The 25,112-nt window shown below is 43.1% G+C and overlaps 1 protein-coding gene across 1 annotated transcript in view; it reads left to right on the top strand.

Moving 5' to 3' along the window:
- LOC309415061 (ras GTPase-activating protein 1-like) overlaps window positions 1-25,112 on the top strand; it is a gene marked incomplete at both ends in the record, with an annotated part of 144,954 nt that overhangs the window by 47,451 nt on the left and 72,391 nt on the right. The window contains 6 exons of the mRNA XM_082012453.1: window positions 8,470-8,605; window positions 9,924-9,994; window positions 17,760-17,877; window positions 18,873-18,904; window positions 21,103-21,155; window positions 21,882-22,032. Coding sequence (XP_081868579.1) covers window positions 8,470-8,605; window positions 9,924-9,994; window positions 17,760-17,877; window positions 18,873-18,904; window positions 21,103-21,155; window positions 21,882-22,032 — 561 coding nt within the window. The remainder of the gene's footprint in view (window positions 1-8,469; window positions 8,606-9,923; window positions 9,995-17,759; window positions 17,878-18,872; window positions 18,905-21,102; window positions 21,156-21,881; window positions 22,033-25,112) is intronic.

Here is a 25,112-nt window from a genome sequence, read left to right as displayed (position 1 = left end):
ATTTCTTTAAGATAACTTCTTGTCTTCTGGAAACTGAAGAGAGAGGTAACATGATGTTAGATGTTAAGTTTTTTCTTTAAGTGAAATTTGATTAGTTGACTATTAGTTTGTCCTGGTTTCAGCCAGGATAGAGCTGGTTTTCTTCACAGAAGCCAGTGTGACACTGTGTTTTGGATTTGGGATGAGAAACTGTTGATAATGTGCTGATGTTTTGGGTTGTTGCTGAGCAGTCAAGGACAGTCCAGCTTCTCGTGCTGGCCTGCTAGCAAGGAGGTTGGGGGTGCACGGGGAGCTGGGAGGGGACACAGCTGGGACAGCTGACCCAGACTGGCCAAAGAGATATTCCCTACCATCCGACGTCATGCCCAGTACATAAACTGGAGTTAGCCAGGGGGTGGAAATCGCTGCTCGGGGGAGGGCTGTCGATCGCCGGGCGGTGAGCAATTGCTGTATTGGGCATCACTTGTTCTTGTACATTCCTTTGTTGGTATTATCATTGTTGTTTCCTTCTTTCTTTCTGTCCTATTAAACCGTGTTTATCTCAACCCACAAGGTTTTTTTCCTAATTCTCTCCCCCACCCTACTGTGAGAGGGGGAGTGAGCGAGCGGCTGCGTGGTGCTTAGTTGCCGGCTGGGACTAAACCACGACAGTCCTTTTTGGCGCCCAACGTGGGGCACAAGGCTTGAGATAATAACGGTTGCAGGTCACAATATCAGTTTATTTGATTTGCATGATGCTCTCGTCTTTGCTGTACATGTTAAGGATCGGTGTTGGTTTCTGCGGGCTGCTGTACTCTGCAATGATTAGTAATGTCTCGCCTGTGAGTTTTGTTTTTAGAACACTGACCTTGAGCTTAATGTGGTATCATCTGAGCTCTGTACTAAAGCCGTTACTGTATTTTGGCTACAGTCTTGTGGAGACGATTAGCAATTATACTTCTGCCTCTGAAAGGTTTTCTATGGAGGAAATGCAGAGTGGTACCTTTGCTACTCTCTATCATAACGTTTCCTCCTTCATCACAGTAATTTTTCCATATTTTGAACACCCTTGGGTAGTTTAAATACCTCTATTGCTGCTTCTGGGGAACATTGTTTCGGTTTTGTCTAAGGTTGGCAAGCGATTTAAGAATATCACCCGGAGATCTGCCCCAAGGCTGGATAGTTATGAATGGCAGGGCGTGTGGAACAGCATGGGCAAGTGCCTGGGGAGGTGGGCACCTCCGGTATTTTGGAACTTCACTCCCGAACAAGTGCAGAATCCTGATAAACTAGCAGAATATTTGGAAGAAGTATGCTGTCAGCCTGGCAGCTCCAAGGAGACACAAATCATTGCAATGTGCTGGGGCCTGGCCCATGCCTACCGAGCTCTATTTAACGCTGTGCAAAGGGGAGAGAGGCTCTCTGGGTCTGATGGCAATGTGGCAGGCACTGTGACTGCTCCAACCCCTGTGGCAGGCACTGCGACTACTCCAACCCCCACGGCGGGCACTGTAGCTACTCAGACTGTTGCAGCTGAACCAGAGAACCAGCCCATCCCGGTATCAGTTGCCCCTGTACAAAAGAAGAAATATTGGAAGCGGAAGTCAGCTCGTTCAGTAAGGGAGGAGGAAGATTCTGCTAAGAAGGAGCCAGAGGAAGAGAGTGAGGAGGCAGAGTGCTCTGAAGCAGGGCCATCACAAGTACGGAAGAGGGAAGAGAGCGAGTCATCGCTTGAAGAGGAGGAAGAGGAAGAACTCATAAAAGAGACGGTAACTACCCAATCTCTATCCCTGAGTGAATTGCGAGATATGCGAAAGGATTTCAGCCGTCGTCCAGGTGAGCACATTGTCACCTGGCTGCTCCGATGCTGGGATAATGGGGCCAGTAGCCTGGAATTAGAGGGTAGGGAAGCCAAGCAGCTGGGATCCCTTTCTAGGGAAGGGGGCATTGACAAAGCAATTGGAAAAGGTGCACGAGTCCTCAGCCTCTGGAGACGACTCCTGTCGGGTGTGAAGGAAAGGTACCCCTTCAAGGAAGATGTTCTATGTCACCCAGGCAAGTGGACCACCACGGAGAAAGGTATCCAGTACCTGAGGGAGCTAGCTGTGCTGGAAGTGATTTATGGTGCCTTGAACAATGGACAATCATCCAAAGATCCAGATGAAGTCAATTGCACGCGACCTATGTGGCGGAAGTTTGTACGGAGTGCACCATCATCATATACCAACTCATTAGCAGTAATGGCTTGGAAGGACGGAGAGAGACCAACGGTGGATGAATTGGCTGGCCAACTCCGGCAATACGAAGAAAGTCTCTCTTCCTCCCTACGGGCCTGCGTCTCTGCTATAGAGAAACTGTCCCGGGAGTTCCGGCAATTCAAAGAGGATATGCCCTACCCTCCGCCCATACGGACCAGTGTCTCAGCCATTAGGAGTAAGCGCTCTTCTGCTCAAGAGAGAGGATATAGAGGATACACACCGCGAGCCACCCTGTGGTTTCAATTGCGTGACTACGGAGAGGACATGAGGAGGTGGGATGGAAAACCTACCTCGACCCTAGAGGCACGAGTACGTGAGCTGCAAGGGAAAACAATTACAAAAGGGGGTTCAGGTTCCTCGAGGAAAATCGTCGCTCCACTTTCCAGTGGGCAGTTCCCCAGAAAGAATAGAAGAGCTGATCTCACCTCTGATCCTCTTGAGGGGACTTCTGATTCCTATTTACAAGAAGTGGGTAACGAGTACTATGAGCAGGATTAGAGGGGCCCTGCCTCCAGCCAGGCGGAGGAGAGGGACAACCGAGTTTATTGGACTGTGTGGATTAGATGGCCTGGCACATCAGACCCACAGGAATATAAGGCTCTAGTGGACACTGGTGCACAATGTACCTTAATGCCATCAAGCCATATAGGGGCAGAACCCATCAGTATTTCTGGAGTGACAGGGGGATCCCAACAGCTGACTGTGCTGGAGGCCGAAGTGAGCCTAACTGGGAATGAGTGGCAGAAGCACCCCATTGTGACTGGCCCAGAGGCTCCGTGCATCCTGGGCATAGACTACCTCAGCAGAGGGTATTTCAAGGACCCAAAAGCGTACCGGTGGGCTTTTGGTATAGCTGCCTTGGAGACGGAAGAAATTAAACAGCTGTCCACCTTGCCTGGTCTCTCAGAGGACCCTTCTGTGGTGGGGTTGCTCAGGGTCAAAGAACAACAGGTGCCGATCGCTACCACAACAGTGCACCGGCGGCAATATCGCACCAACAGAGACTCCCTGATCCCCATCCATGAGCTGATTCGTCGGCTGGAGAGCCAAGGAGTGATCAGCAAGACTCGCTCCCCCTTTAACAGCCCCATATGGCCAGTGCGAAAGTCTAATGGAGAGTGGAGACTGACAGTAGACTATCGTGGCCTGAATGAAGTCACGCCGCCACTGAGCGCTGCCGTGCCGGACATGCTAGAACTTCAATATGAACTGGCGTCAAAGGCAGCCAAGTGGTACGCCACCATTGATATTGCTAACGCGTTTTTCTCGATCCCTTTGGCGGCAGAGTGCAGGCCACAGTTTGCTTTCACTTGGAGGGGTGTCCAATACACCTGGAATCGACTTCCCCAGGGGTGGAAACACAGCCCTACCATTTGCCATGGGCTGATACAAACTGCACTGGAACAGGGTGAAGCTCCAGAGCATCTGCAATACATTGATGACATCATCGTATGGGGCAACACAGCAGAAGAAGTTTTTGAGAAAGGGAAGAAAATAATTCAAGTCCTTCTGAAAGCTGGTTTTGCTATAAAACAAAGTAAAGTCAAGGGACCTGCACAAGAGATCCAGTTTTTAGGAATAAAATGGCAAGATGGACGTCGACAGATCCCAACGGATGTGATCAACAAAATAACAGCTATGTCTCCACCAACTAGCAAAAAAGAAACACAAGCATTTTTGGGCGTTGTGGGTTTCTGGAGAATGCATATTCCAAATTACAGTCTGATTGTAAGCCCTCTTTATCAAGTGACCCGGAAGAAGAACGATTTTAAATGGGGCCCTGAGCAACGACAAGCCTTCGAGCAAATCAAACAGGAGATAGTTCATGCTGTAGCCCTCGGGCCAGTCCGAGCAGGACAAGATGTTAAAAATGTGCTCTACACGGCAGCCGGGGAGAATGGCCCTGCCTGGAGTCTCTGGCAGAAGGCACCAGGAGAGACTCGAGGTCGACCTCTAGGGTTTTGGAGTCGAGGATATAGGGGATCTGAGTCCCGCTATACTCCAACTGAAAAGGAGATACTGGCAGCATATGAAGGAGTTCGAGCTGCCTCAGAAGTGGTTGGTACTGAAGCACAGCTCCTCCTGGCACCCCGACTGCCGGTGCTGGGCTGGATGTTCAAAGGGAGGGTCCCCTCTACACATCATGCGACTGATGCTACGTGGAGTAAGTGGGTCGCGCTTATTACACAGCGGGCTCGAATAGGAAACCTTAATCGCCCGGGAATCTTGGAAGTGATCATGGACTGTCCAGAAGGCAAAGATTTTGGAATATCACCAGAAGAGGAGGTGGCGCGTGCTGAAGAGGCTCCACCATATAATGAACTGCCAGAGAATGAAAGGCAATATGCCCTATTTACTGATGGGTCCTGTCGTATTGTAGGCAAACATCGAAGGTGGAAAGCTGCTGTATGGAGCCCTATACGACGAGTCACAGAAGCTGCTGAAGGACAAGGTGAATCGAGTCAGTTTGCAGAGGTGAAAGCCATCCAGCTGGCTTTAGATATTGCTGAACGAGAAAAATGGCCAATACTCTATACTGACTCGTGGATGGTGGCAAATGCTCTATGGGGGTGGCTACAGCAATGGAAGCAGAGCAACGGGCAACGCAGAGGCAAGCCCATCTGGGCTGCTGAATTGTGGCAAGATATTGCTGCCCGACTAGAGAATCTAGTCATAAAAGTACGCCATGTAGATGCTCACGTACCCAAGAGTTGGGCCACCGAAGAACATCAAAACAACCATCAGGTGGATCAGGCTGCTAAGATTGAAGTGGCTCAGGTGGATCTGGACTGGCAACATAAGGGTGAATTATTTCTAGCTCGGTGGGCCCATGACACCTCAGGCCATCAGGGAAGAGATGCAACATATAGATGGGCTCGGGATCGAGGGGTGGACCTGACCATGGATGCTATTGCACAGGTTCTCCATGAATGTGAAACGTGTGCTGCGATCAAACAAGCCAAGCGGTTAAAGCCCCTCTGGTATGAAGGACGATGGTTGAAATATAAATATGGGGAGGCCTGGCAGATTGACTATATCACACTTCCACAAACTCGCCAAGGCAAGCGCTATGTGCTTACCATGGTGGAAGCAACCACCGGATGGCTGGAAACATACCCTGTGCCCCATGCCACCGCCTGGAACACTATCCTGGGCCTTGAAAAGCAAGTCTTATGGCGACATGGCACCCCCGAAAGAATTGAGTCAGACAATGGGACTCATTTCCGAAACAACCTCATAGACACCTGGGCCAAAGAGCACGGCATTGAGTGGGTGTATCACATCTCCTATCATGCACCAGCTTCTGGAAAAATTGAACAATACAACGGACTGTTAAAGACTACACTGAGAGCAATGGGTGACGGGACATTCAAGCATTGGGATAAACATTTAGCCAAAGCCACCTGGTTAGTCAACACTAGGGGCTCTACTAATAGAGCCGGCCCTGCCCAAGCAAAACTTTTACGTACTGTAGAAGGGGATAAAGTCCCTGTGGTGCATGTGAGAAATATGCTGGGGAAGACAGTCTGGGTTACTCCTGCCTCAGGCAAAGGCAAACCCGTTCGTGGGATTGCCTTTGCCCAGGGACCTGGGTGCACTTAGTGGGTAATGCGGAAGGATGGGGAAGTCCGATGTGTACCTCAAGGGGACTTGATTTTGGGTGAAAATAGTCAATGATTTGAATTGTATGATGTTAATTGTTACACAATACAGTATGTCATTACTACTATGGTTGCTATCTACCATATCGATGGTATTACAGTAAGAATCACCCAGACTGATGAAGAATGAGCTTCACTGAAAGTAAGCAACATGCAGCAGTGATGGAACCAGAACTGGCTTCAGCAGCTTGCGCCCAACAATTGATACTTTGCTATATTTATACAGGCCGATTATACAAGCTGTATGTCTTCCATGATAGAAGTATTAATGGATGCCTTGTTAAAGATGCTTTCCATAGAGGGCAAGAGCCCTTGATCCCCAGGTGTAAGAAATCAGGAAAGGAAGTCAAGAGGCTGACATGGCTGAGTCAAGACCTGTTGAGCAAACTAAAGGGCAAGAAGGAAATGCACAGGCACTGGAAGCAGGGACAGGTATCCTGGGAAGAGTACAGGGACGCTGCGCGGTTGTGTAGGGATGAGGTCAGGAAGGCCAAGGCGCGGCTGCAGCTGAACTTGGCAAGGGATACAAAGAATAAGAAGGGCTTCTACAGGTATGTCAGACAGAAAAGGAAGGTCAAAGAAAGCGTACCGCCCGTGATGATCAAGACTGGCAAATTGGTAACAATGGATGAGGAGAAGGCTGAGGTACTCAACAAGGTCTTTGCCTCAGTTTTCACTGTCAGTCTCTCTTCCCACACCTCTCGAGTGGATGGACTGCAAGATGGGGACTGGAGGAGCAAAGTCCCCACCACTGTAAGAGAAGATCTGGTTTGAGACCAGCTGAGGAACCTGAACATGCACAAATCTATGGGACCTGATGAGATGCATCCCAGAGTCCTGAGGGAATTGGCTGACGTAGTTGCCAAGCCACTCTCCATGATATTTGAAAAGTCCTGGCAGTCAGGTGAAGTCCCTGGTGACTGGAAAAAGGGAAACACTGCACCCATTTTAAAAAGGGTACCAAGAAGGACTCTGGGATCTACCCACCCATCAGCCTCACCTCTGTGCCTGGGAAGATCATGGAACAGATCCTCCTAGAAGCTATGCTACGGCACATGGAGGACAGTGAGGTGATTACAGCCAGCCAGCATGGCTTCACCAGGGGCAAGTCCTGCCTGTCCAACCTAGTGGCCTTCTACGATGGAGTGACCACATCAGTGGACAAGGGGAGAGCTACCGATGTCATCTATCTGGACTTCTGTAAGGCCTTTGACACAGTCCCCCACAACATCCTTCTCTCTAAATGAGAGAGTTATGGATTTGGTGGGTGAACTGTTTGGTGGATGAGGAATTGGTTGGATGGTCGCATCCCAAGGGTAGTGGTCAATGGCTCAATGCCCAGATGGAGATCAGTGACAAGTGGTGTCCCTCAGGGGTCTGTATTGGGACTAATAACCTTTAATATCTTCATCAATGACATAGTGGGATCGAGTGCACCCTCAGCAAGTTTGCAGATGACACCAAGCTGAGTGGTGTGGTTGACACGCCTGAGGGAAGGGATGCCATCCAGAGGGACCTGGACAAGCTTGAGGAATGGGCCTGTGTGAACCTCATGAGGTTCAACAAGGCCAAGTGCAGGGTCCTGTACCTGGGTTGGGGCAACCCCCAATATCCATACAGGCTGGGGGATGAAGGGATTGAGAGCAGCCCTGCCGAGAAGGACTTGGGGGTTCTGGTGGATGAAAAGATGGACATGAATGGGCAACGTGTGCTTGCAGCCCAGAAGGCCAACCGTATCCTGGGCTGCATCCAAAGAAGTGTGGCCAGCAGGTCGAGGGAGGTGATTCTGCCCCTCTACTCTGCTCTGGTGAGACCCCACCTGGAGTACTGTGTCCAGCAGTACTGTGTACTGGAGCCCTCAGCACAGGAAAGACATGGACCTGTTGGAGAGGGTCCAGAGGAGGGCCATGAAGATGATCAGAGGGCTGGAGCAATTCTCCTATGAAGAAAAGCTGAGAGAGTTGGGGTTGTTCAGCCTGGACAAGAGAAGGCTCTGGGGAGTCCTTATTGCAGCCTTTCAGTACTTAAAGGGGGCTTATAAGAACGATGGGGACACACTTTTTAGCAGGGCCTGTTGCAATGGGACAAGGGGTAATGGTTTTAAACTAAGAGAGGGTAGATTTAGACTAGATATAAGGATGAAATTTTTCACCATGAGGGTGGTAAAACACTGGAACAGGTTGCCCAGAGAGGTGGTAGATGCCCCATCCCTGGAAACATTCAAGGTCAGGTTGGACTGGGCTCTGAGCAACCTGATCTAGGTGAAGATGTCCCTGCTCATTGCAGGGGAGTTGGACTAGATGACTTTAAAACGTCCCTTCCAACCGCAAGTTTCTATGATTCTATGATAATGCTGTTATCTCTATTAATGTAGTTTGTGTGTATATATATATGAGAAAGTGAGTTTGTAGTATTGTTTTTTGTTGAATGTAGACAGCCTGCTTTAAAAAGTCAACGTTATCCTAACTTCTTTTTAAAAAATAAAAATTTGTAAAACCAACAAAGAAAACACCCCAGTGGTTTGTAGCAAAAGATTTTCTTCTGTCAAGCTTCCTTTGCTTTGTTAACAGGATTATTGCCATGTGTGGAGACTACTACATTGGTGGACGTCGTTTTGCTTCACTCTCAGACCTAATTGGTTATTACAGTCATGTGTCCTGTTTGCTGAAGGGGGAAAAACTATTCTTTCCAGTAGCACCTCCAGAGGCAAGTAGTAAAATTTTTAAACATCATTTACTTCAATATTAATATCCTTAATCTTGCATTTGATATTCATAGTTTTCTATGAAAAAAGCATTGTAGAGAGCTTCCCCTAGTTCTAGAGCTGTCTCAACGTATGGTGAAGTATAAGGAATACATAAACGTGTTCTTACTGGTAGAAAGTAATGATAAAAATTGTTTTTAATGAAAATCTGTAATGAGAAAGCTAATTATCAGGTATTGCATTTATCTCTAAATGTAGTAATACCGTTGTACGTAAACTGAGATAAACAAGAAAATTACAGAATCATTAATAAATTTATCAATTTTTGAGGTCAGTCATATTGAATTAAATAAAAAATGGTGTATAACATTAAGCAAGACTTGGTTGCTTCTAAGAAAATAACAGTCAACAAGGTAAACAGTTCTCATCATTCTCTCCTCTATTTTTATAGTGCAGTAGTATTTTACACCATATGCTTCAAACAAAAAAAACCCAACAGCATTAACAGAAAAACACGGAAAAGTATAACCTACACCCCCATTACAGAATCACAGAATCATAAAGGTTGGAAAAGACCTTAAAGATCATCAAGTACAACCATTAACCCAACACCACCATGCCCCCTAAACCGTGTCCTGAAGCGCCACGTCCACACATTTTTTGAACACTTCCAGTGATGGTGACTCCACCACCTCCCTGGGCAGCCTGTTCCAATGCTTTACCACAATGTGTGGTTCTTGGCTAATAAAGAGCACCATTGTAATGTACTTAGCCTTTAGGGGTGTTTTACACTGACTTAAAGTATTTCAAAATAACATTACTGTTTTGTAGCAAAGATTTCAAAATATGCATCCTGGAAATAACCAGAGTTCCTGAAAGCTGGGCTTCTTTCAAGTGACTACCCTTAAGACAATATCAGTAATTAAAAAAAACCCCAACAAACCCAAACCAACCCACACAGACAAAACAGCCCCCCCCCCGACTGTTGTCCTGTCCCATCCTCCCAATAAAGATGCTTCTGAATGTTAACCTTTCATAAATTTCATGGAAATTACATTATTGGTAATTTGATTTTTGGAGATCATGTGACCGATAATGTTACAAGGCTAGAAACAAAATGAGAGCTTTTGGAGATAATCCAGGAATTAAGCATTTCTAGCTCTTACTATTTTTGGCCCTTTGAAAACATAAAACTAGCAAAGGGATACAAATGACTATTGCCAGTTTTTTGCCTCAGAATAGCATAATGTTGGGGAGAGGAAGTCTACACTAGAATGAAAGGGAAAATTAATATCTTTGCACTCTTCTCTAAAATTGTAGCCTGTGGAGGATAGAAGGAGAGTTCGAGCAATTCTACCTTACACCAAAGTGCCAGAAACTGATGAAATAAGGTATGTTTTAATAATAGGTAGAAGCAGTTGTGAAATTCTTGGAATATTTATAAATACTAATGATTTCAGTATATGTTCACTACGCAAATACTTTCCAATTGCATCTTAGACTTAATGCTCTGGGAGGTTAAAGGTATGATGCTTCCTTTTCTCTTTTTCTTTTTCGTTTTTGTCTCGTGTCTTGTCATCTCTTTCCTTGTCTTTCCCCTCCCCCCCAATATAGCAATAACACTTTTATTCTGAGTATAATGTTGGTATTAATTGTAAGGGGAGTTACATTTAATTGCTAGAACTGTGAAACTTAGTTTAGAAGTAGAACATTACTAATTTCAAAGGCTTATCCACTTTGAGAAAAACGTAAGTTTGTGCATGAAGGAATTCTGTGTGAAAATGTCTCATGTGAGGGTTTGAAATAAATTGCCTCTGAATTTGCCTGCAGAAGTAGCTAGTAACAGAAAAATAGTTCAAACCAAACTGATCTTGACCACTAGAAAGAGAATGTGAGAATTGACTCTTATAAAATTAAGAACAGTATTTGTAGTATCTTCCTTGAAATAAGGGGAAAAAAGGAGAGACAGCCAAAAAAACCTTGCCTTTAATGTTCTAGCACTCGTTTTGTTGCCTGTACCTAAAAACTGTCCTCTAAAATGGAGAAAGAATTATTCCCTTCCTTCTCCCTCTCCACTCTTTTGGAAAGAGTCTGTATTGAACAAATGATACTTCTAAATGTGTAATCTTACTATTTTAAAATAAGTTATTGAATTGCCTCTCTGGATGCCAGGTGTCCACCAAGCTGCTCTATCATTCTCCCTCCCCAACTGGACAGGGGGGAGAAAATATGACGAAAGGCTGTCGTGGTTTAGCCCCAGCCGGCAACTACGCACCACGCAGCCGCTCGCTCACTCCCCCTCCCACAGTAGGGTGGGGGAGAAAATTAGGAAAAAAACCTTGTGGGTTGAGATAAACACGGTTTAATAGGACAGAAAGAAAGAAGGAAACAACAATGATAATACCAACAAAGGAATGTACAAGAACAAGTGATGCCCAATACAGAAATTGCTCACCGCCCGGCGATCGACAGCCCGTCCCCGAGCAGCGATTTCCGCCCCCCGGCCAACTCCAGTTTATGTACTGGGCATGACGTCGGATGGTAGGGAATATCTCGTTGGCCAGTCTGGGTCAGCTGTCCCGGCTGTGTCCCCTCCCAGCTCCCCGTGCACCCCCAACCTCCTTGCTAGCAGGCCAGCACAAGAAGCTGGACTGTCCTTGACTGCTCAGCAGCAACCCAAAACATCAGCACATTATCAACAGTTTCTCATCCCAAATCCAAAACACAGTGTCACACTGGCTTCTGTGAAGAAAACCAGCTCTATCCTGGCTGAAACCAGGACAAAGGCTTGTGGGTCGAGATAAGGACAGGGAGATCACTCGGCAATTTTATTGCCAATTAACACCAGAGTAAGATAGTGAGAAATAAAAACAAATCCAAAAACACTTTCCCCCCACCCCTCCATTCTTCCTAGGCTCAGCTTTACTCCAGATTTTCTCTACCTCCCCCCCAGCTGATTGGCTCAGCCACTGCTGCAGGCCCCCCCCCCCCCATACACACTCTCTCATACTTTTTTTTTTCCTGTGAACTGCTACTCATTTCCTTTCTAATGTTGATCTATCAAAAAAATCTATGGGATGGTCTTTACTGTCCACTTCTCTTGCATTTTCATGATACATGTTATGTGGAAAGGATGCAAAACCAACAGTCCTATATCTAATATAAGAACATATGCTAGTTGCTTGGAATTAATACTGCTTTCCTGAAATGTCAATTTTTATCCAGATAAAAAAAAAAAGATATTTAGAAGAGGTTTGTAGCCATTTCCATATGAGACTGTCTTGGCTTCACAAGTTGATAGAACATGCTGATTGAATTGGGTTCTTAATTAGCCTAAGATTATAGAGAAAGTTATATGACATCTTTATATCCTCTTTGGGGTGGAAATTTATCCCAAGGCTGTGTGTCTGGTCCATTCTGACCTCTTCAAAAAACACTGTGAGGATGTTAATACTTGAGAAGATCTTGTTCTAAGTATACAAGAAGGTGGTAAGACAGGAGGGAACTCCCTAATTGTGTATTGCAAGTAGGGCTTCTTTCTAGTCCAGTAAATATCTAATTGCACCTACCAACTTAAGAGGAAAAAGCATTTCATTACTCTACTATGGTAACAAGAATTGCAGGAAATTATACCTTTTCTTCCTCTTTTAGGATAAAGCTGAAATGTAAAGTTCTGTGTGTCTGGCTAGGCTTCTGAGATCTGCATGGTAAAATAGTTCTGTTCATAGCAAAGCTGGGACAAAGTACTCTGTTTTAGGTCAAATTAATGTATTATAATCTTGTACTGTAATGTACTCTTGAAGATTTTATGTATTTCAGGGAATCTTGACTTAATTTTAATGTTATAATTAATATTTGGAAAGCTTGAAGTATTGCAGAGTGTGGTGGGTTGACCATGGCTGGATGCTAGGTGCCCACCAAAGCCGCTCTATCACTCCCCTTCTCAGCTGGACAAGGGAGAGAAAATATAATGAAAAGCCTGTGGGTTGAGATAAGGACAGGGAGAGATCATTCACCAATTACCGTCATGGGCAAAACCAGACTAGACTTGGGGAAAATAATTTAATTTATTGCCAGTCAAATGAGAGTAGGGTAATGAGAAGTAAAACCAAATCTTAAAAACACCTTTCCCCCGCCCCTCCCTTCTTCCCAGGCTCAACTTCACTCCTGATTTTTCTACCTCCTCCCTGTGAGCGGCACAGGGGGACGGGGAATGGGGGTTGTTGTCAGTTCATCACATGTTGTCTCTGCCACTCCTTCCCCCTCAGGGGGAGGCCTCCTCACACTCTTCCCCTGCTCCAGCGTGGGGTCCCTCCCATGGGAGACAGTCCTCCAACAAGCTGCTCCAACATGGGTCCCTTCCACAGGTCTGCAAGTCCTGCCAGCAAACCTGCTCCAGCATGGGTTCCTCTCTCCACAGGTCCTACCAGGAGCTTGCTCCAGCGTGGGCCTCCCATGGGGTCACAGCCTCCTTTGGGCATCCACCTGCTCCGGCGTGGGGTCCTCCATGGGCTGCAGGTGGATATCTGCTCCATCATGGACCTCCATGGGCTGCAGGGGGACAATCTGCCTCACCATGGTCTTCACCACAGGCTGCAGGGGAATCTCTGCTCTGGTGCCTGTAACACCTCCTCCCCCTCCTTCTTCACTGACCTTGGTGTCTGCAGAGATTTTTCTCTCCCATATCTCCTCTTTCTGGCTGCAATTGTTTTTTTTACCCTTTCTTAAATATATTATCACAGAGGTGCTACCACTGTTGCTGATTGGCTTGGCCTTGGCCAGCGGCAGGTCTGTCTTGGAGCCGGCTGGCATTGGCTCTGTCAGACATAGGGGAAGCTTCTAGCAGCTTCTCTCAGAAGCCCCCCCTGTAGCCCCCCTGCTACCACAACCTTGCCACACAAACCCAATACACAGGGTTAATTTCAACCAGTCTTCCATGCAATAATTTACTGTGAAGTTCTTTGTAATGGAACTGATGTAGCATGGGCTTGTTGTTTATTGTCCGTTGTTAAGATTTAGGTTCATTAGTAACTGAATTCATTCTAAGTATTTTCATTAGGCTTTTTTATTCTTGCTGTTTGTTTTGTGCTCAAGTTGATGCATTTTCTGTTACCCTCTGTCACAGATGAATTATTAAGTCATTTTTGTGGGGTTAACTGAAAGGGTTTTATTACTGATTAAACGATGATAAAATGGTGATTAATCAATGATTGAATGAAAATCAAATGGTAATTAAGCAATAATTTAATGGTAATTAAACAGCGATTTAACAATGATTTGACAATGATTTAAATTATCATTTAAATAATTATTTAGATGGTGATTAGATGATGATCTAGACAGCAGTCAAACCCTCTACTACTTGCTACACTTCTAATAATTAAGTTATGGATGCATATATAAATGTTGCTAGCATACAATATACTCTTAGGCCTAATGTAAAATGTCACTTACTTCATTATAGATATCAGATGCTGTGTAAGGGGTCTTTCAACCTTGAGAAGTATCTTGAGAGACGTCTGCTGTGCAGCCTGCTGCTGTACAGGAGAGCTCAGTGGGCTGGGGGGCGGGGGGCTATAGATATTTATATAGATATTTTATAGATATTGGATATAGTGTAAAGTGATTGACTCCCCCTTTTGGTGTATGTGCACTTGTGCAGCTGTAACAGATTTAGTTTTGTCTAGTCCCAGCTTGGGGTGGTACTGTTACCTCCTGATAAGGCATGGCCTAGACTTCTTGGTTCCTGAGAAGATATGGCCTAGCACAGTTTTCAAGGTTTGCACAGCAGGGGCTGATTTCAGTCAGGCCTACTTGTCAGTAATGCCTGAACCAAAGTACTGTTCACTCAGAGTGGATGCATCCGTCACACCCTCTCAAATGAGAGACATTCCATAGAAAATTGCTATCTGATTTTGGATTGAACTAGTAGTTGATGAGCTTCAGTACCTCATAGCTATTGCCTGTATCCCTTATGCATCATCTGACTTGATTGAGAAGTCCCCCTGTGCACCAGTGAAATGTTTTCATATGACCTGATGTTGTGGTTTAACCCTGGCCAGCAACTAAGCACCAACAGACACTGGAGCAGTAATTTTCTTGGATGGATGCCTTTTGGCTGTTGTTTTTTCTTGCAGTTCCTGTACTTGAGCTTCTAGTCTCCAGGTAGGTTCACCATCCCACTTCCTCATGTCCTCTCCTTGGTCACGCAGATAGAACCACAGGGTGGCATGTGGTGTGCACCACTGGTAACCCTTTCCCCTGAACACAAAAAGGCTCTTAATAGCCAAGACATTGGTCTGTATGGGTGAGGAAGACCTATCCTTCTTTAATTGCTGGGACAATTGTTGGGACAGTTTCTCCACAGCCAAGACTCAGGCCTGTAGGGAAGAAGCAAGACTCTCTTGGAATTCTTGGAGTTGGCTGGCCAATCGATCCACAGTTGGTGCTTCCGTGTCTCTAGCTCATGATCACCAGGGTGTTGGCGTATGATGTTGGTGCACTTTGTAGAAACTTTTGCCACATGGACTGTGTGCACTGGATTTCATCCAGGTTTTTGGATACCTGGTTGTCATCCAGGTTGCTATAGATCACCTCCACCACGGCTAATTCCCTCAGATACTGGATACCTCCCTCAGTGGTGGTCTGCTTGCTTTGGGGAATTTACAAGATCTTCCTTGAAGGGATACATGTCCTTCACACTCGACAGGAGCCGCCTTCAAAGACTGAGGATTCCTGCCCCTTTTACAGCCTCTTTGTTAGTGGACTTATGCCTAGCAAGGGATCCCAGCTGTTGAGCTTCCTTATCCTCTAATTCCTGACTACTGGATTCCCTATCCCAGCATCGGAGTAACCAGCTGAGAATTTGCTTGCCTGGTTGACAGCTTCACATATCTCACAGCTCCCCGGTCAGCTCCCCGGTCAAATCCCCCAGTTTATATATAAAGCATGACATCGTACGGTATGGCCAGTTTGGGTCAGCTGTCCTGGCTGTGTCCCCTCCCAGCTTCTCACGTACCCCCTACCTTCTCTCTGGCAGGCCGGCATGAGAAGCTGAACAGTCCTTGACTGCTTAGCAACAACTAAAACCATCAGTATGTTATCAACATTATTTTCATCCCAACTCCAAAACACAGCACTATACCAGCTACCAAGAAGAAAATTATTCCAGCTGAAACCAGAACAGTATCCACCCCTTATTCTATACCATCTATGTCATGCCCAGGTCCTCCATTTTCCGATACGTTCCAATTAATCACTACCACTTTTCTTGTCTTTTGATATATACACACAGATTTTTTTTTTTATGGGCCATCCCTCTGAAATGTCCGTTGAGTTCATTTGGTGTATGACTTTGGGCTCCATCTGTCATAACAGTCTTTCAGGGCAGGAGAGGTTGGCTATCCTCCCCCCAAATCAAATCTCCTTCAGGTACACATTGGACTTCCCCATCCTCCCATGTTACCCACCAAGTGCAGCCAGGTCCTTGAGCAAAAGCAATCCCATGAATGGGTTTGCCCTTGCCCAAGGCAGGAGTAACCCAGACTGTCTTCCCCAGCATATTTTTTACATGCACCACAGGGACTTTATCCCCTTCTACAGTACGTAAAAGTTTTGATTGGGCAGGGCCGGCTCTATTAGTAGATCCCCTAGTGTTGACTAACCAGGTGGCTTTGGCTAAATGTTTATCCCAATGTTTGAATGTCCCATCACCCATTGCTCTCAGTGTAGTCTTTAACAATCCATTGTATCATTCGATTTTCCTGGAGGCTGGTGCATGATAGGGGATGAGATATACCCACTCAATGCCGTGCTCTTTGGCCCAGGAGTCTATGAGGTTGTTTCGGAAATGAGTCCCATTGTCTGACTCAATTCTTTCGGGGGTGCCATGTCGCCATAAGACTTGCTTTTCAAGGCCCAGGATAGTGTTCGGGGCGGTGGCATGGGGCACAGGATATGTTTCCAGCCATCTGGTGGTTGCTTCCACCATGGTAAGCACATAGCGCTTGCCTTGGGGGGTTTCTGGCAGCGAGATATAGTCAATCTGCCAGGCCTCCCCATATTTTATTTCAGCCATCATCTTCCATACCAGAGAGGCTTTAACCCCTTGGTTTGTATAATTGCAGCACACGTCTCACATTCATGGATAACCTGTGCAATAGCGTCCATGGTCAAGTCCACCTCTTGATCATGAGCCCATCTATATGTTGCATCTCTTCCTTGATGGCCTGAGGTGTCATGGGCCCACCGAGCTATAAATAGTTCACCTTTATGTTGCCAGTCCAGATCCACCTGAGCCACTTCAATCTTGGCAGCCTGATCCACCTGATGGTTGTTTTCATGTTCTTCAGTGTCCCGACTCTTGGGTGCGTGGGCATCTACGTACTTTTACAACCAGGTTCTCTACCCGAGCAGCAATATCTTGCCGTAATTCAGCAGTCCTTATGGATTTACCCCTGCACTGCCAGTTGCTCTGCTTCCATTGCTGTAACCACCCCCATAGAGCATTTTCCACCATCCATCAGTCAGTATAGAGATAGATAGAGCACTGGCCACTTTTCTCAGTTAGCAATATCTAATGCACCCCCTGGCTTTTTGCTGGCAGGTCAGCATGAGAAGCTGTACAGTCCTTTACTGCTTAGGAACAACTGAAAACATCCGTATGTTATCAGCATATTTTCATCCCAAATCCAAAACAGAACACTGTACTAGCTATCACGAAGAAAATTAACTCTATGCCAGCCAAAACCAGGACACCTACAAAATTAGGTTTTGATAAAAGTATTATTTTCTCTAGGCTATTAAGGGATTTTTGGATGGTTTTTACTTGTGTTTATTATTGATTCTTCTTGATAAATGAAGAATGTTACTATCTTTTAATGTTGTGATGGGGTTTTTTTTGTGTGTCTTTAGCGTACTTTAAAGTATCTATTAGATTCTAAATGTAAATCAAAGAAGGATAAATATTCATCTCTCATAGCTACAGAAACTATGTGGAAAATGTACATGGTGTGCTTCGGATACAAATAAATGTATCTTTCATGATCAGATTTCCTCAAATGTTTTGCTGAAACTCTGCTCAAGGATTCATTGTGTTCATTAAACTTTGTATTATGATTGTACTTCTAACGTAAATCTCACTGTAACTCTCTTTAGTTTCCTTAAGTGTGATATGTTTATTGTCCATAATGAATTGGAAGATGGCTGGATGTGGGTTACAAATCTACGGACAGATGAACAAGGTCTTATTGTAGAAGACCTGGTAGAAGAAGTGGTGAGTAATTTTATATTCAAATCTGTTGCAGAACTGAGATTTGATTTTTTTTTTTTTGATTATTTGTGTGTGTTAACGTTGAAATAAACACAAACTAGTGGCATTTAACTGCCTGACTTTATGTACTTTTTTGAACCTTCCTACAGTAGTTGAATCAGGCAGTTTTTAAATAGTGTAACAAACTTTTAAGTTTAATTCAATATCCAAACGAAGTACTTATTCACATGTTATCCAAACAAGTTCATGTGGAAATGAATGATACTGTGAACTTATTAGGCAGTTCCTTAAACTCACCAGTCCTGATAAAGAACTTGCTAGTCATTCAGTTGCATTCTTTTTTGTTGTTGTTGTTTGCTACGAAACATTCATAAATGTGCGGTGTGAAATTTTGTACTGTGGTATGTCTTTTTTAAGGGCCAAGTGTGGGTTAAAAAGTATATTGATGAGTTAATTATACCTATAAGGGCTTATGCTAAGTTGGGAAGCTAACCAGATGATAAGGGGAAGAGATAATTTAATGGACAAGAACACCCACCCCATCTTCCCACATGCTTTTTTTTTTTTTTTTTTTTAAAAAAAAAAGTAGTTCACCATTGGAGTCCTGGTGATGTTTACTTTGCAGCATATACATTTTGCTATTAGTAGATTTTGCTTCACCTGTTTCTCACATCTATATCGGGATGTGAATGGCTAAATTGAAATGACAGTGTTAGAGTATCTAACTAGATTTCTACATTAGTGGTTGAAATTCAGGAAAGTTGAGATTTAAGTTACCACATGTAAAGAAGGACTTGAAGAGTGACAGAAACGATCTTTTGAAATGTGTTATGGCTGAATTTCCACTTAGTGAATGAAGTTGAAAACCTCTTTACATGAACTGTGCAATAAGCAATCTAGTTCAAAAATGTCTTGGACTGGTCTTAACCGATGAAGTTTACTTTTCTAAACTCAAGCATACTGTTGTCATGCACTTAATATGTTACTTCTCCTATTAGGGAAGAGAAGAAGATCCACATGAAGGCAAAATGTAAGGATTTTTGTTTTGTTACTAAAAGCAAATAATAAAATAACTGTTTGTAAACTTTAGCTATGAGATTGGGAAGGTGAACCAAAGCTGTGTGTATTTGTTTTTTGATCTTAAGACTTTTCTCCTATACCAGCTGTTGAAGATGCATGGGTAGTTGACATGAAGTCTCGTATTAGTTATGCCTAATGTTAATAGGTTTTGCAGTGATAAAATTTTGTATGAGTCTCTGTGTGATCACTTTACCCAGAATATGTACAGCAGAGAGTGTGGTGTTTTCTGATTTATGGGGTTTTTTTATACACACACAGTTTGTCTTAGAGGTAACCTTTTTTAGGTCTGCTCAACTCTAAATGCAGGAGAGGGAACAAAGTATCATTAGAGGAAATGATAGTGTAGTAGTAATACTTTCTCTATATTAGCCTCATGTGCTAACACTTTAAGTGAAAACTGTGAGACTACAGAATAATCTGTTTGCAGTTGATTCCAACTTGTTAAATACTTTAAAAAAACAAAGCCTAATACAATTTACAATGAGTTGATATGGGAAACTGTCGATTGTTATATTCTTTTCAGTAATAAAGATGAGTAGCAAATGAAAGTTATAGAAAATTTCTGGTAGCTGGATAACTTCATCTGTCCTCCATTTTCTTGCTGCTGCTTCCTGTATTTATTGCCCAGTTTGCAGTCTCCAAAGGACTGATGATTGAAGAAGGCATTTCTTGGGTTTTGTGTGGTGGTTTTTTGTTTGTTTTTTTTAATAGGGGAAAGAAAATAATTGGCATGTGGCTTCAGTTTACTGGTCCCCAGCATTCTGCTAGTCAGTTTGGCATGTCAGCATAACAGTAGTAGGGATGCTTTCAAAATGCTTTCAAATACAGGAATTTTTAATTTTTTTTAATTTATTTTTTAAAACAAGTAGTTTGTAGCAGATTCTTAGAGCTTTGACACTGTCAGTCCAGTTACTCATGCTGCTCAGAGGATTCCAGGGGAGGCAGGGATTTCTGTGAATATTCAAATAGACAGAGATTTGCGGCAGAAGGATGGACTTCACAACTCTGAGAGTTATATTCCAAAGCCGTTTATTGTCTTGTCTGACTCCAATATATATCATAATTTTTGCTTAGTCACTGCACACACACTCATGATTGGTTACAGCTTGTTACACACATTATTGCAGTTGGCTATATACAAAATATCACGTGCTGTCCATGCGCCTCTCACACAGTCAGGATTCGCTGCCTGCAGGTGTTTCTGCGCTCCTTTGCTGCTTCTTAGTTGTTTACCACAGCTCCTTCTCCTCAAGGCCGAGCCGTGCCGATATCCAGCTGTTTACCAGCTTCTCAATGCCACAGCTCCTTCTCCTTAAGGTCGAGCTGTGCAGGGTGATCCCAACAGAGATTGTCCTGTAAAGGTAACATAGAAAGCAAGTTAGAACTAGAGCTCTTTTTTGATGCGTAAAAGAGGCTTTCTTTTACATGTTTAAACACATGCGCATGTGTGCACACACACTCTGCAATGAAAGGCCATATTTCTAGCTTTCTTTTAAAGGACAGGATGAGCTCTTAAGGTGTAGCATGTGGTGTGCTACATGTAAACTGAATAGCCATGCAATGTCAAGCTGTTTCCTATAATCATAGGTATCAGGTTGAGACTGGACAGATTGCTGTATTTTTTTTAGGATGATGCTCTGACGCAGGACAATGCAAGGTGTGAGATTAAAGCAATTCATATTCAATAGTCTAACAAAGCTAGGTTTTATTTTCTCAGCTTCTAGCAAAATTCAATTTTAGTTATTCTGTACAGTATTTAACTTTCATTAATCTCTTTGGGCTTTGCATCTCATGCTTCAAATAAATTTCTATCCAAGACTGACTTCAAATATGCCTGTCAAATTATCTAGCATTTAAACAATGCCTTTTCATCACTTGGATTTGAACATCTACTTTGTGTTGGACGCTTGTACTGAAATGAGTTTGTTTATATAGCTGTAGATATTTTATTTTCATTCTGTTGGTAGAAAAACAATCACTGAGTAACATAATGGTTGCTTATATAAACTACATGTACTAGATTTTTTAAATAAAGATTAATTTGTAGGTGCCAGAGATTAATTCATAGGTGTCAGAGCCTTAGATGCCACAAGAACTAAAAAAGAGAGCTGATAGTCTTACTTTCTAATTTTTCTCTTCATCTTTAAGATGGTTCCATGGGAAGATCTCCAAACAAGAGGCTTACAATTTGCTGATGACAGGTACTTGTATTTCAGATGGAAATACAGCGGTAGTGGAATAACACCAAGTAATCCTGTTTATAACAGACTGCAGCAAAACCTGTTTTTTCTGTATGAACATATGAGCATCAGACTTGTGGTTGCTACTACATTGGAAAAAAGCCTCATGGCTGAGCACTGAGTATTTTTTTTAATGTTCTCAAGTACAGTTAGTTTCATAATTTTAATTGAAATAGTTAATTTTTTTGTTTTTGTAATATGTATAAAGAAAAAAATATCTAGGGCTTAAAATGCTGAGGAGAAAATACTGTTATGTACTTATGGGAGAATGTATTATAAACTTTTTTTTAGTCTCCTCATAGAGGAAGTAATTTTTAAAATGAAAACATCAGGATTTCTGACTCATACTGTCAAATAACATACCTTAAATATGAGAACAAAAATCTTTAGTGTTTTTTTAAAACATTGTCAAACCTTGCACACACACCCCACATGCTCTTGTAAAGAGGTGGTAAAAGTGGGGATAGGTTGTCAGCTACAGCCAAATGATTTTGCATTAACTTTGGCAGTTTAGTACTACTTCATCCCATTTGGGTGAAAAATGGGAATTGCTGTTGGAACTTACATCAGACCTTCTCCTTTAAGTGTGTAATTCTTGCTAATTTGTACAGAAAGAGCTTTGATAAGAGCTCATAAATGACACTAGGATAAGTAACAGTGAATAACACTGTATTATAATCTTTTCAGTTGGTCAGGTGTGCAGTTTTCTTGTGAGGCCTTCAGATAATACACCTGGTGATTATTCACTTTATTTTCGGACCAGTGAAAATATTCAACGTTTTAAAATATGTCCAACATCAAGCAATCAGTTTATGATGGGAGGCAGATATTATAATAGGTAAGTTTTCATAGTTGTGTGTATTTTATACTTCTATAAAGAATTCGTATAATGTATTGCTGATAACTTACTGATATAATCATTTCAGTATTTCTTAAGAATATACAAAGAGTTTTAACTAATTTGCTTAGTTGTAACTAAGCACATTCTAAAAGCCTTCAAAAGCTTGTGTAACTTATTTCTTTTGAAGTTATTTTTCTCCTTCTGTAAATGATTTTCTTCACCCTGTAATTTGGATTTATGACATGTAATTAGGATAATGCTGTGTTGTCTTGGAAGCTACTATTTATAATAGGGAGTTTCATGTATATGAAAAGGGGAAAATTAAAATATTAGTTTTATCAGTAGGGATTTTAAAGTATAAATAATAGAAATGGGTATTGACAAGAAAGGGAAAATTTATCTTAATTGTTGAAAAGAAGTCACCTTAAAACATGTGAATGATACTTTGGTCAGAAGTGCAGACCATTTAGAGTGATGAAACTTGGGGTGGGTTTGTTTTGCCATGGGTATAAAAATATGCAAAAAGAGATGACAAGCGATAAGCTTCACCTTTCATGGGAGAAGCTATCAATACAGCTCCATCCTTGAATCTGTGACAACTATGAATAAAATTATCAAGACTTCTCAGTAGTGAAAATTCACCTTTCTCTTTTAATTGAGGCCATTGCCTGTCACATAATCAGAAATTTTCCAGACTTTTTCACCTAGAACCAGGGCAATGTTCATCCCAATAGAGAATTTCTCTCATTTCCAGCTTGGCTAGAAGTGGATAGAGATCCAGCAGCTGGTGCGTCTGAGAAAATGTCAAGGTCTCCTAACTAAGAAGTTCAGTGGACTCATATGATTCAGTGGACTTCATATGGTTTCAAATGGACAATGGTTTGAGACTAAGCAATTGGAACCTTATTAACCTATGTATATCCCATACGCAGGCTGCTTGAGTACCCTCTACATTAATCAGTCTGGCCTCCAGACATCCTCATTGAAAATCAAGCTAGCTGCAGTGTCAGCCTTTGAAGGTAAATCCTCTTTTGCCCATTCTCTAGTTACATCCTCTTATTAGGAAGATGATAGGCTAAAAGCCCACACCTTAGGTGATGTCAAACTAATTAGCAAATTAGTGGTAGTCTTATTAGTCTCAAATGGCTTTGCAACATTAGATAGTATAGCTCCAGAAGATTACTGCAATAAATTATTACTTCAGGGAATTAATTTCCCACTGCTGGATTCACTTGAAGTGTATATATAAAATACATTTACCTAGAGAAGATTCTTTCCTTGACAATGGTTGGAAAACGGGATTAAAAGATTAAGCATTACTAAGTTATGATAATATGCTTTTAGAGTTTTTTTTGAATATTTTGGTACCTAGGTTGCAAAGATCCTCCTCGGTGAAAGAGAACTGCTTGGTTTTGAAAGACTTATAGTTTTAGTTGAATGTTTTGGGGAATTATTAATATACTCCTAGGCTCAAATTCTGTCCAAGTTAGTATTTACTGAAAGTTGATACATTTCTTGGAAGTTCAAACAGTATGTAATGCAAGATAATGATGCAAAATGAAGGTGCTAACTGCCCCAAATTATTTACCATAAGATCTACTGCAGAGGGGAATAAATAAGAATCAGGAAAAAAGGAATAACTTTCTGTGAGCTTTTTAATTCTTGTACTGGTTTATTTGTTATGGACACTGGAAGAAGGAAGTCTTTAAATATATGAAGACTAAGGTGAATTACAGAATCACAGAATCACTAGGTCGGAAAGGACCTTCAAGATCATCAAGTCCAACCATTAATCCAGCGCCACCATGTCCCCTAAACCATGTCCTGAAGTGCCACATCCACACGTTTTTTAAACATTTCCAGTGATGGTGACTCCGCCACCTCCCTGGGCAGCCTGTTCCAATGCCTGACCACTCTCTCGGTGAAGAAATTTTTCCTAATATCCAATCTAAACCTCCCCTGGCACAACTTGAGGCCATTTCCTCTTGTCCTATCGCTAGTTACTCAGGAGAAGAGGCCAACACCCTCATCGCCACAACCCCCTTTCAGGTAGTTGTAGAGAGCGATAAGGTCTCCCCTCAGCCTCCTCTTCTCCAGACTAAACAACCCCAGTTCCCTCAGCCGCTCCTCATAAGACTTGTGCTCCAGACCCCTCACCAGCTTTGTTGCCCTTTTCTGGACACGCTCCAGCACCTCAACATCCTTCTTGTAGTGAGGGGCCCAAAAGTGAACACAGTATTCAAGGTGCGGCCTCACCAGTGCTGAGTACAGGGGCACAATCACTTCCCTCCTCCTGCTGGCCACACTATTTCTGATACAGGCCAGGATGCTGTTGGCCTTCTTGGCCACCTGGGCACACTGCTGGCTCATGTTCAGCCGGCTGTCAACCAGCACCCCCAGGTCCCTTTCCGCCGGGCAGCTCTCCAGCCACTCCTCCCCAAGCCTGTAGCGTTGCATGGGGTTGTTGTGGCCGAAGTGCAGGACCCTGCACTTGGCCTTATTAAACCTCATACAGTTGACCTCTGCCCATCGATCCAGCCTGTCCGGATCCCTCTGCAGAGCCCTCCTACCCTCCAGCAAATCAACACTCCCACCCAACTTGGTGTCATATGCAAACTTACTGAGGGAGCACTCGATTCCCTCATCCAGATCATCTAATTGTTGTATGGAACAATCAGAAGTGGCTGAAAAGCATCAAACAGCATTGAATCCAGAACAGAAACATAGGAAGTATGAATCTATGCAAGATAATGAAATGATTTATGAGCATTTCTTGGGGCAGAGAACATTTGGTTTTTTTCTTTTATAACTTATCTAAAAACATAGAGTTTGTCTTCAAGATGAAAAACTAGAGGTTGAAGGAGTTTAAATGTATCTGTTAAACAGTTTTCATTGATCTTTTTTATAATAAGCTATTTCTTTAAATGCTCTGAAGGTATCTGCTTTTAAATCTGATACTAGTATTAGACTGGAACTTCAAAAAAAATCATCTTTGGTAGTAGTGTTTCTCTTTATATTCTTCTCTTGCTGTTTTAGTGATTGTAAGCGGTATTAAAAAATGGATAAAATAAAGCCAA

This window comes from Phaethon aethereus (genome assembly GCF_964289735.1).
Source record: "Phaethon aethereus genome assembly, chromosome: W".
Lineage (NCBI taxonomy): Eukaryota > Metazoa > Chordata > Aves > Phaethontiformes > Phaethontidae > Phaethon > Phaethon aethereus.
Note: the sequence above shows the minus strand (reverse complement) of the source record. Positions and strands in the feature narration are given on the sequence as shown.